Below are 13,369 nucleotides of genomic sequence, written 5' to 3' on the forward strand. Positions count from 1 at the left end.
GGGGGGCAAAGAATGCATTTTCTCAGGTTTTGTCAGTTTGTTGGAGTGGTTTGTCAAGATTTCAAGATTTTGTATTCACTTCAGACATACAGTTCGTGTGTAACTGGAGGTCACACTTCAGATACATTTTATAATGGCAGATCAACTGGACATATGGGTGCACAATAAAGTAAATAATACATACAAAGCATACAAACTAGGCATAGCATAGCATGTCAGAAGAGTACTGATCCTATACAACTTTCCCATTGACAGCTGCTGCATCATGAATTGCCGTTGCTGTACGGTACCGACCGCTTAGTTTCCGTTGACCAAACAGGGAAATAAGTTGTCCTGTGGATGTCTACCTACCGGGACATAGACTGACACGTCTGAGGTGTACCCGCTGACCAATGAACCGTAATTGTCTTGTCCAATGTGTACTTACCGATTCAGGTTTTCCGTTGACCAAGTCATAATGTAGATGGGCTGCCTCGGCAAAAGTGTCGTTCTCAATAAGATCGTAGATGGCCACTCCAGGGTAGCGGTCAGCATGAACGGACATCAAGACCAGGCCTGACAGACCTAAAAACATATACAGAAGGCTTCACCAGATCCTGCTAGAAAACACATACATATTTACGTGGTACTTGTTTCAGTAGTTCATAAGTGAGTTTTCGTTCGAAAGGAGTTACATGCGTTAACCAATGTTACGACAACTACAAAATGTACAGTAAATTCGTTGTTATCTTTTGTTTTCAATCAAATGCCTTCTTATCCACATCATAGGCCCTTTCATAAGTTTTTAACAAAGATGACGATCAAGCCATTTTTGTATTTGCTTTCTTTTCGGATTAAACAAAATCATCCTTATTACTGTAAGGTTAAAAGGGTGTTATTTTACAGTTGATGATATTAAAACGATTCAAGTCTCTTCATCAAACACGTCAATGTTCTTGTAGCGTGTATTTTTAAGTAATCAACGAAAATTCAACTTATCTTCAAGATTTTTAGAGTTCAAGAAATCTGTTTTGTGTCAAGTCTAGAGACAGATCCGGGATTCTGTAAACATCATGGTGGTAGTTTCCAAATTAGTTATGTACATTAAAGACCAATGACAGACTCGAGGCTTTATGACATCTTTTGGCACCTCTTTTCATGTGAGCTGCAACAATATTCGTATCGTATCGTGATACTTTGTTTGTGTGTATCGTATCGAATCGTTTTGTTTGATTGTATTGCGATACACTTACAGTGCTGAAATCATCAATCAATTTTTATCAAACTTTAAAAAGGTGTACTGATTTTTGTATCCTTCTTTGAAGATGAAAACTCGATAAAACCCTGTATATTTGTATCGCGATACGTATCGATTCGTATACATCGTACCGCGATACGTATCGTATCGTGAGGTATCGTTGCAGCCCAACTTTAAACAGAAAACGGAATGATAATCAGTTCTCTACCATTAAATGATATGCTGCTTGTCGTTTTGGCGATGACTGCTCCGCTGAGTGGGCGGGTGGGCGTAGGTACGTAAGTCGTATTGAGGACCTTGGCGTATAACAAGATGGCGTCGTGTAGGTAAATCGAGTACTTGTCTGGCTGGACCAGGAAAGAAATCAACAAACATTTATAATAAATCACGCTGTACCTAGTTGATAAAAGAGTAAAACAGTCTATTATGCACTATGACGCACCGTGTACTCTGCTGCTGTAGTTGCCTTATAGACTTGATTACTGTACAATTATCCTATGAATATTCAACCCAATGAACTTCCTCATTTCATCATTCTCGCCGAGCTGCCACAGGCAGAAAGAAGTGAATATGATTAAAAACTCGCTCGATGAAAATCCCCCTTCTACCTAAAAATATGCATATGACGACTGCAGATGTATCATTTAAAAAAGTCTGACACTTAAAACACATGTTTCACTCGTTATTATCAGGTAGAAAAGATAGTAATTCTATCTTAATTGAAGTGTCTAGATGTTTCGAACATCGACTCTGCTTAAGAAGTAAACTAATGTTTGATTAGTAAAATTGTTATCTTGTTTAACTCCATGAATAACTCTTTATAAAAAAAGTCTCTACGTAACGGGACATTCTACTGGAAAGTTGAAAGGCAAAAATCCAAAAGTGTATATTTGAATTCGCCTCCAATGTCTCTACTATTACTTTTTTGGCAAATATGTTTATCATTGCTCAATTCAAACGGCTACATTATGAATCGAAGATCAGTTGTCGAAATTTAAGGACTGTATTTTAAATACTCAAAATTATCTATTTTTCTATTTGCATTATTTTGATAAATACAATTAAAGAACATTGACGTTCAGACTATTTCGATGTAATACCTCATATAAATCAGGCATGTTGCTAGATCCGGCAGGGTAAACTCTCGCCGCGGCCTCTTTAGCCAGCTGGTGCCAGCCTCCGATGTCGTCGTGTGTATTTCCAAAGACGACCTTTATAATCGTGAGAGAAAAAAAAATGCTTTACAAACTTCCGAATCTCTTTAAACGTTTCTTTTTATTAAATTGCCCGGCTTTGCAACTTAATATATTTGAGGAAATGGCGTAAATAATGTTGTAATAACTTGTGCCCAATCATGTTGTCACTATTTAGGCAATAACATATGTTTAAACTAAAAAAGCAACTTAATTTTATCAAGCGTTCACATTTTTCGTCGGTCCGTATCTACGTTCATGTTATGCTTGAAAAATTGACACCCGTGTTGCTAGGGAAAGCGTTCACATTTAAACAAACAGTTAAAAAGCGAATATAAAAACAAAGATAATTGTACACTAAACCATGTTCTAGTAGTCCCAACCACAACATCACAGTACAACATCGCTAAAAGACGGTTTCCGACGATTTGCGCTATAGTTCACTGTTCAGTAGCGCTATTTTTCAAGTACAATGAACCTGTATCGAAGAAGGTCCAACGTTTCTATAAATACACGATGTACACATAATGAAATTCGAATGACAATAAAGTGCCAACATGACACGATATAATTGCAAACTTGATTTTTGACCCATAATGTGTAGAAATTTCCATTCGAATTTCATGCTACATCTGTACATGTATATATGCAGCTTATCTGGTTAATGGTAAAGGTCACGGGTATTGTTATGGATGAATATAGTATTTGTACAAGTAAAACACACTTGATAGGAAAATACACCGTGCAGACAGATTGGCCAGTCAGCTACAGTAGTTAGGCCCATCGGGATAGGATTATGAAGAGTATGAATATTTAATAGCATTGCTTCAATTTATCATAATGTTTGTATTCGTTACTGCCGTTTTTAATGCATTACAACAAAATTTCTATCAATAGTTTTTCAACATGTTTACAGGTATCAATAACCAATATTTAACCCCCTGGTGACGCAGTGGATAGCGCCCCTGCCGTTCACCAAGACGACAGGGGTTTGATTCCTTGATCGGACGTAAAATATTACTGGGACTACTGTCTGACCCCCCACCCCCCACCCCCGACCCCCACCTCTGAGTTTTCTTCATGTATTCCGGCTTTTTCCAACAAGAGCAAGGTCGATTTCCGTTTTGTTTATAATGGTTGTCAAATAAACAAAATCAGTGCAAAACTTTGAAATAAAAGCTTACTTACATAAAGTACATTTCTGAATGCCTGTTTAGCTGCAGCGTCGTGGCCGTCTCCTTTCTGCCATATTGAAGTTGTCGCTAGACGCTGAAAGTCGCTCTCGGACGGAAGTGTCGTTTTCACGAAAACGAACTGGTAGTCACCTGCGGTCATGCTCAGTGCGGCGGCTCTCAGCATGTACCGACGGAGATCTGTTTCCGGGACGACCATCACGATTACTGTTAACAGAATGCATATTCAGTGATTATATCGTTTGGATATTGTTACCATGCTTATATTATTTAATTTGTATAGAAAATAAATGTCATAGTTTTAATTCAGATAACATTGTGTATAAAATTATATAATAATAAGTAAGATGATTATATCATTTTCTTCAAAGCCTCCGGGATAAAATGAAGGTGCTCAAGTCCAGCTGTCAAGATTTATAGAAAGGTTTATTAAATCATCAAAACATATACATAAGAAACAAACCTATTTTGGCAATTTCAATCTATTACACTAAAATATCTTTCTATTGTAGCTATTTGTTAATTGGTATTTTGGCGTTATAAAAGGAATTATCGGTAATTTGAGCTATACATGGAAAGAAAGTGTTGATAAAAACGGAGACGTTGAAGTATTTCGGCGGTTACCATGATGCAAAAGAAAATGTGAATGGCATTGCTATATAAAGACTGGACTGTACTATCTTGTTCGAAGTTGTCTAAATGCTAGCTTCAGATAATGAACCCCTAAAGAGGATAATTGATTTAGTGTACCAAAGTATAGAACAATGCAAACAGATATATGATATTTCTTTTCGCAAACTTATGTGTAAGCAAAATGTTTCTTGTATGTGTACGTACTCCTACTCTCGTCTTTGATGGCTTGGAACATGGCGTCCACTTCCGCTTCCGTCATGTTCCAGTTTACCTCCGAGTAGTGATGGGCGATGTAGACGCCAAGGTTGTCATGCGGAGACTGCAATGTTGCCACGATGGCGTCGGCATAGCCTTTAGACACAGCGTCTGATGCGGATATCAGGACAAGCCGGAACCACTTAAGACCGAACATGAAGAATGTCAGAATCCCGCCTGTTCCAGGAAAAGAAAGATACATTGGCTATTTTTAAAATGCGGGTTGAAGTATAACATTTGTTTCGGCATATTTTGTTGATTATAAACTTAATCAATCGAACAGAAAACATAGCATATGCATTCCTTACAGTAACCTTATTGACTATATACATGTACTTGTTCGTTATATATATCGTTTTGCATGTCCGCTACGTGTAACTGTGCATATCCCAGACCAACCCATATTAATTTGGCCCCGCCAAATCCGCTCGGCACTCTTCATATCTGCCTGACGCACGCCATATCCGGCTCAGCACGCGCCATATCTGCCCGACGCACGCAATATCTGCTCCGCACGCTTCATATCTGCCCGACACACGCCATATCCGGCTCAGCACGCACCATATATGCCCGCCGCACGCCATACCCGCTCGGCACGCACGATATAATATATTTTGTACTGTTGTATACATATTTAAATTTTAGTTTTTCATACTTTATAAAAATGGTTTAATATGGAGGTTTTTTTCCCTTCCCCTTATCGACCCGAAAAACTATATTTTAGAGGGGTCAGACCTCTAAGTATTAATATGTTGGATATCCTTCTTTTTGTCATATGAGGAAAGGTTCGTGCCTGGCATTGCTTGTTACGTTCACCCCAGTAATTAGCCTATATAAGGCAATACAGTTGAAATATATTATTTCAATCAATAAAATTGTATTATGATAAAAACAATGATTAATGAGGACCTGATACTGTATTTCCCTAGGTTTAATCCTTCCCGCACTCACTCGTATTTTTATATTATGCGAAATAAAGTAAGGGCGGTAACTCTAACATAGTTATAAAAAATGGAAATGCATGTTGGAATTTAGAATAGTTAATGTATATTACAACCATTAAATCAATACACATCTTCTGTGTGAGGCTTAAAACTGTCATATTTCCACAAAGATGTCGTCAGCCTGGCATATGTATTGATCCATGCGGTCAACCATGTTATTGCGTAATACATGTACCACATACATAATACATGATGTTAGAGTAACGGGAGGTAACTCCAGATCGAGTTGTAACTGTCAAATACGAGTAGTGTACAAATGTACATGTATAGTACACACAAGGAGTTAATGAGGTCGGCGCGGGGTCGTATTCAAGCAAACCCAATATGAGAGCAGAGAGGGACAGGATGTTGGGGAACACACTCAGGTGTTTAAAAGGACAGGATGGTAAGGTTCATACTCAGAGTTGTTTAGAGAGATGCTGAGGTAAATACTAATTGTTTATGGGGATGCTGAGGCACATACTCAGTGTTTAGAGAGATGCTGACGTATAGACTCAGTATTGAGAGTAATGCTGAGGTACAGACTCAGTANGGAGGGGGGGTTGTCGAGAGGGACGGGATGGTGAGTTACATACCTAATGCTGAGAGGGGCGGGATGGTGAGTAACAAACCCAATGCTGATAGAGTCGGGATTGTGGGGTAAATTCCAAATACTGAGAGGGACGGGATGGTGGGTACATTCCCAATGCTGAGAGGGACGGGATGGTGGGGTACATACCCAATGCTGGGAGGGACGGGATTGTGAGTTACATACCTTATGCTGAGAGGGACGGGATGGTGAGTTACATACCTTATGCTGAGAGGGATGGGATGGTGAGTTATAAACCCAATGCTGAAAGGGACGGGATGGTGGGCATCCTCGATAGCCATGGGTTATGCTCACTTTCGCTCTTTACATCCCAAGGATATATGTCATAGCAAAATTGTGAGCGTAACCCCTGGATATCGAGGATGGATGGTGGGGTACATACCCAATGCTGAGAGGGACGGAATGGTGAGATACATACCTAATGTTGAGAGGGACGGGATGGTGAGTTACATACCTAATGTTGAGAGGGACGGGATGGTGAGTTTCATAATTGTACATTTACCTATAGTGCTGAGAGGGACGGGATTGTGAGTTACATACCTAGTGCTGAGATGGACGGGATGGTGAGTTACATATCCAATGCTGAGAGGGACGGGATGATGGGATACATACCTAATGCTGAGGGGGGACGGGATGATGGGTTACATACCCAATGCTGAGAGGGACGGGATGGTTACTTACATACCCAATGTTGAGAGGGACGGGATGGTTACTTACATACCCAATGTTGAGAGTGACGGGATGGTTAGTTACATACCCTATGCTGTGAGGGACGGGATGGTGAGTTACATACCCAATGCTGAGAGTGGCGGGATGGTTAGTTACATGTACATACCTAATGCTGAGAGGGGCGGGATACTCATGACCAGTGTGTTGAGTTCTGTCTTGTCGTCCAGAGAATCTTCGTTTCCCAGCCACTGGAACACGGGGATGTCACGGTAGGACGCCAGCTGGGCTATAGGGATCATAGCTGGGGCAAACAGTTTTGATTATTAAAACTGACTTATAAAGATTAGATACAGTTTACAAAAAAAACATATTAATAGTATATGCAACAAAATGAGTAGTTTTTTTCACTCGAACAGATACCATTTGTGCACTGACGTCATCAGTTTCTGTATTGACGTGTTTGACACTTCAACTGTGGTAAGTGCACGAAGTTTCTTTGACAAATATAGAAGACGATGACATATAATTCCAATCCTGTAATCCCACAACGGGTCATTATGATGAATACTAAGCTACAGGTAATACTGTAATTTAATCTTGTTAGACCGTACAGAAAAGATATAGTTCTTCCATAAGTACATATGTACCAATATGTGGTCTAAGCTAACCTTTTAATCCGATTAAATCTACATGTACTTCCCCGGTCGGTTCTACATACATTTGTAATTACATGTAATTAGCGGTCGTTAATGTCAATATCTGGTTTTGGGATTTACACAGACGTCTGTAATACACCGTATCAAACAATGAGTTGATAAGTTGTATGGATTACCTGAAATAGAAGACAAGCTATTTTCTTCGTGAAAAGATCATACTGTAAATTAATCATCAAAGTGATATTTACGGTGGTTTTAATAGGTCCAATTTCATCATTCCTGTCTTTAAAAAGTTACATACGCGTGCATTTGTTAGGATGTTTTTACTCACAATTAAAAGCGTTACATTTAAATTTTCGTTTCCTGTATGTTGTGACCGCCTGTATTCTATGTATATAGTAGGGTGTTCACACACTGACCCAGTCCTGTTTAAACCTCTACAATCTGTTAGGTAAACACGAAAGGGTCAGTCCGACTCTAGAAGGGATACAATGATACAAAGGGTTTAGAATCGAACTGTACATATGCACCACGCTTTGACAAAATTCATGATGCGGCGGTAGTGATGGTTGCTGTTTTTAAACGGGGGTCATGCCTGTTTCTATGATCTTATAAAATTAACATATCTTGCAATTGAAGAAAAATAAAATTGTAGTTAACAGGTTTTGTTGGATGGTATGCAATTACCAGGAATAAGTTATTTTCTTTCCGTAAATTAATATAGGCAATCAAACATACATTTGATAATTTCTAAATTTCTTCATGTCAAACTGTGGGATAATACTAATATGAAAGAAATAATATACATACATCTGTAGCATTAAATCGCATGTGTTAGCTATAGGTGTCTTTTTACAAGCATACAATTACTAAACGGTTAGCATTCTATACATAAACTCTGAATTACGGTACATGTAATAATATTCCGTCCGAGGCCATGTACATGGTTAAACGGTTGTCAATGCAGTTATATATTATAAATGAATGATAACATCTTTCATACAATATAGTAGACACTAGGGTTGGTCTTGAGCGCATGATGGACACAATATATATAGAGCATGTAAGGGCGTTACCTTGAGTACATGTTGGACACAGTATATTGGGCATGTAAGGGCATTACCTTGAGTACATCGTGGACACAGTATATAGAGCATGTAAGGGCGTTACCTTGATTACATGGTGGACACAGTATATAGGGCATGTTAGGGCGTTACATTGTGTACATGGTGGACACAGTATACAGTGATTATATGGGCGTTACCTTGAGTACATGGTGGACACAGTATATAGAGCATGTAAGGGCGTTACCATGAGTACATGGTGGACACAGTATATAGAGCATGTACGGGCGTTACATTTAGTACATGGTGGACACAGTATATAGAGCATGTAAGGGCGTTACCTTGAGTACATGGTGGACACAGTATATAGAGCATGTAAGGGCGTTACATTTAGTACATGGTGGACACAATATATATGGAGCATGTAAGGCCGTTACCTTGAGTACATGGTGGACCAAATATGACGTCTACAGATGAGTTGAAGATGAAGTCAGTGAGGACACCTATGCTCTGTTTGCTGCTGCACGCCGAGTCGAGCCAGATTGTACTGAATCACAGGACGATAAATACACCATTAGTTTAATAACAATTACTTAATAAAACTTACTGTAAGAGGTCATCCAAATGAGAGAAAAAAGGAGCATATTGTACTTATAAAATGGTACTTTTGCGGATTTCTTGCGGAGGTATATCAATGAATTCAATGTCAGCGAATCCCCATGCTTTACACTCGATATGCTCAAAATTGTGAAGGCTTATGAAATAGAAACCCTTACCAAAAACAAGAAGGTTCTTCTAAATCTCACCTGCTTACGTCCTTGTTTAAGCCTTTTTAGCACAGTCGTTTTTTAAAACAATTTGTCGTCCTATTTTCACGTTGATCAACAACCCGATATAGTTACGCGCCTTAGCGTACTATTAATGGCGTATGGTATTGTTATAAAGTGGGTCAAAGAACATGACAAATTTTAATTTATATTTAATGTACTGGCATATTTATTGCGATAATTGACGGGAGGGTGATGAATTCACCTTCAGATTTAGATACAATTTCTTTGTCATGTACTTTATCAAACATGGTAAAGTAAACTGTCCTTATGTCGCTAGGAACGTATCTAGTCTTAATCAAATGCAAGTGAGAAAACAAAGGTAATTATTTTTGCCAGATGGCGTTTATATTGGCTATTATAGAAGCCAACCGGAAGCCGTGCAATAGTAAGTGATTGTCAGTTGACTTAGGTTTACTAGCATTTTGCAATTCAACGGTATCACAACGTTTACTCCGACATTAAGGCTTCGTGTAATTACCGGTACACATACATGTATCTTGTATATGGTACAATATCATGATTAAATGGTACATGTACGCCTATCTACAAAGTTTAGATATTGGTACGTACATCAGCGGTAAATTCAATTCATATAAAGATTGAATCTTGCTTTAGTCGATTTTATTGGATGATTAATTGAGTTGGTCTTGAAACGAATTTAATGAAATGCGAAATTCAAGACCAACTTTATTCATCACCCCATGAAATTGACCAAAGCAACTTTGCATTCAATACTTATATTTCAATCAACATGTGTCTGTTATTAAAGGGCCATTGACCAAATGGTGTTGTACGCTGTAAGTTAAATTCAGCCAAATTATGAAGAAACAAAACACAAAAACATATTTTAAATGTTATGCTTAATTTTTGTTGATGAATGCATATGTATCGCCACAGAATAATGTCTAGACGCAGTGCGCAGGCTCAGCTGCTAGTCTATGGCAGACATCGTTTTACTAACTCGAAGTGGAGAACCACTAAATGTCGAGGTTCCACATCTCCTGGGATGTCAAGCTGCAATAATTCAATGTCGAATTAGACAGAAAACCAGACGTGGCGTAAAAGGACGAAAGAGTTTGATTTGGCAGTTTGCTTTTGGACAATATTTCATATATGACATGACCACATTGATCTACGCTCTTTTCTATTTGAACCGAGGGTTAGTTTAAACTTTATTTTATTATCGGTATAACATTCCATATAAACAAACATGATATACATATATGATTCGAAAACAAGTACAAAGTACTTATGTTGATCCGTCTCCGTTTTTGTAAAACGGCGATTGGACGGCTCTGACTAATATTATACATATAGATATAGATAAGATATAGTATATATGTATATAGATACGATATGTTGTATATCAATTATATGGAAAAGAAGAGGATGGGGAGGAAAGAGGGAAAGAGGTCCAAAGGGTTTAAAGAAAAGGTTGTTGGGGTAAGGTATATAGCAGAGTAAATTGACTGCATTATGGGAGGGAAACTGTCTGAAGTATATTTTGTAAATTGGCACATGTCCATGACTGTACATGTCAATAAGGTCTTCAACACATAATGAATTAATTGTAATGAAAACTGTCCATGCCGACCCCTGAGTATATCGACATCCAGTGGTGTACATCAACCAGCTGTAATTTTAAATATTAAAAGTAACATCAAACAAGACTATGACAATTTGTATCCATACTGACGTGCCGTGACATACAGGGGCCGTACCAGTAAGGTATTACTATGTACTGCATGTAAACATACGTAAAATCAAAATGTAGATCTTCAAACTTAGATTCGTTTCGACTGGTTGATGAAATATTGAACACAGTCGAAGATATTCTCATTATATTTAACTGGCATATCAGGATTTCCGTACAGAAGAAGATTTACATTATAATCGGGAGGAAGGCCACTGAAGCATTGTACTCTTAGTTGTTGGTATTTCGGACAGAAGAGGAGGAAGTGTTCGATTATTTCAGCAGACTGATTACAAGTACACATGGGACTATCAACTATGTTTCGTTTATATAAATGACTAAAGAGAGAACTACAGTTCATCCTTAATCGTGCATGATAGATTTGGCCGAATCTACTTCTTCAGTAGTTATGGTCAGGGAAAAGGATGGCTTTTAGCATTCAAAAAAAAAAATGTGATTAGTAATCGTTGGGTTAGGCTTTATATTATCGGGAAATGCATTCCATAGATCAATAGAGGAGGGTAAGAAGGAATCCTTGTGAGTTCAACAGTTGATTTGGCAGTAATTATTTGCGATTCTAGTATTGTGAACGTGTGTAAGTCAGAATGACGAGCATGCAGTATGTTAACGGGTGGTCGGGTGGTGCAGTGGATAGCGCTCTTGCCTTTCACCATGGCGGCCGGGGTTCGATTCCCCGATCGGATGTGAAAAGTTTGGGATCACCTGCCCGACTGCGTGGGTTTTCTCCGGGTACTCCGGTTTCCTCCCACACTAAAACCCCCTAGCGCGAACATCCAGGCCAACAAGAGTTATTAATATAATTTGAAATAACTTGTTTCATAATTGTTGTAAAATAAATAATGTTTATTTATTAAGTGTGTTTGTTAAATGATATGGAATTGTATTTATGTTTTCTTCGACGAACAGAAAAAGGATCCCAGCCAGATTTTAAATACATTCGGTCACAATTAGTTAGTTTAATAGCCCTAGTTACAATTCTGGCTACTTCAAGCTGTATATTTCTAATAATTGATTTTGTCCAATCTTTATGTTTCCCATATTACATCACCATATTCTAAAAGGGGTAGTAGAAAAGTAAAATACATTTTTGTCAAGTCATTCTGTCAATACTGAATTTGAATTTCCTAAGAAAAAGAAGTTTCTTGGATGCTTTGCTGATTATATATTGCACATGGTTGGCCCACCCTCCGCTAGCTGAGATAAATACGCCGTTAGAGGGATATTATTCATAAAGAAGGAGGGATGAATTGGCTTTTTATTTTTCTTACTTTCAATCATTGTCACTGTATTGTTAGGGTTAACGTTAAGTTGACACTGTTTAGACCGATCATGGATTATTTTCAGATTGTCGTTTGTTAGGATGGCATTAAGATCCGGCAACTCCACTACAACGTAAAGGGAGGTGTCATCGGCAAATAATTTTATAATACAATTGATATCTTCGACAATGTCACGAAGGATAACCATTGGAGAAACATAAAAAAAATGTATCCGGATAGGATATGAACATGTTTGAAGAGACGATCGTATAATGCAGCGTGTCGGGTAAGAATGGTCGTGCAGGAAAAGCAAATAAGTTAAGGTGATAAAGGAGGTTAACAGAATGATGGTTATTCTTACCATCATCAGACATAAGGGGATCAGGTATATGCTCGTACATCTAATATGTAATAAGAGATAGAGAGATGTTGAGAAAATCAAAATCAACATTCGGTTATCCGGGTTGAACTGCATTAGCCATTGGTCCTCCCAATGTTGAAGCTTGTGGAGGTCTCTCTATAGGATGGCCTGGTCCTCTGGCGATTTGATCCTCCTGTACATCAGGCAGTCATCTGCGAAAAGTCGTGTAGTTGATGAGACTGATGATGGCAAGTCGTTGATGAAGATCAAGAAGAGCAGTGGTCCTAAAACAGTTCCTTGTGGGACTCCCGATGAAACGGTGGTGGCGGGTGATGATTGGCCATCGAGAACGACACGTTGTGTACGGCCTATGCGAAAGCTTGCTATCCAATCATGGGTGTGGCCCCTGATATCATAATGGTGTAGTTTCATCAGCAGTCGATTGTGTGGGACCTTGCCGAAGGCCTTAGAACTATACAGAAATATACTGTCTACCTGAACTCCGATGTCAAGACTATGCGCAAGATCATGGACGGACAGGATAAGTTGAGTCTCAGTGGAGCGTCGCTTATTGAAACCATGTTGGCTAACTGTCAGCAGTCCATGGCTGTCCAAGTACCTGATGCTATGGCTGTAGACTACATGTTACATGACCTTGCTGCACACAGAGGAGAGTGACACTGGCCGGTAGTTGACTGAGGAACTTCGGTCT

The 13,369-nt window shown here is 38.7% G+C and overlaps 1 protein-coding gene across 2 annotated transcripts in view; it reads right to left on the reverse strand.

Annotated features, from left to right (window-relative positions):
* Nucleotides 1-13,369, reverse strand: part of LOC110450123 (atrial natriuretic peptide receptor 1-like) — a 37,305-nt gene that overhangs the window by 18,997 nt on the left and 4,939 nt on the right. The window contains exons 2-8 of one of the 2 annotated variants that reach the window (XM_021497394.1): nt 8,931-9,040; nt 6,940-7,074; nt 4,461-4,688; nt 3,619-3,830; nt 2,338-2,448; nt 1,446-1,584; nt 428-564 (exon numbers count right to left, since the gene is read on the reverse strand). In XM_021497394.1, coding sequence (XP_021353069.1) covers nt 428-564; nt 1,446-1,584; nt 2,338-2,448; nt 3,619-3,830; nt 4,461-4,688; nt 6,940-7,074; nt 8,931-9,040 — 1,072 coding nt within the window. Of the gene's footprint in view, nt 1-427; nt 565-1,445; nt 1,585-2,337; nt 2,449-3,618; nt 3,831-4,460; nt 4,689-6,090; nt 6,107-6,939; nt 7,075-8,930; nt 9,041-13,369 lie in introns of those variants that run through there. The other variant, XM_021497395.1, reaches the window with a different exon arrangement.

The sequence above is a fragment of the Mizuhopecten yessoensis genome, unplaced genomic scaffold, assembly GCF_002113885.1.
Source record: "Mizuhopecten yessoensis strain PY_sf001 unplaced genomic scaffold, ASM211388v2 scaffold4999.3, whole genome shotgun sequence".
Lineage (NCBI taxonomy): Eukaryota > Metazoa > Mollusca > Bivalvia > Pectinida > Pectinidae > Mizuhopecten > Mizuhopecten yessoensis.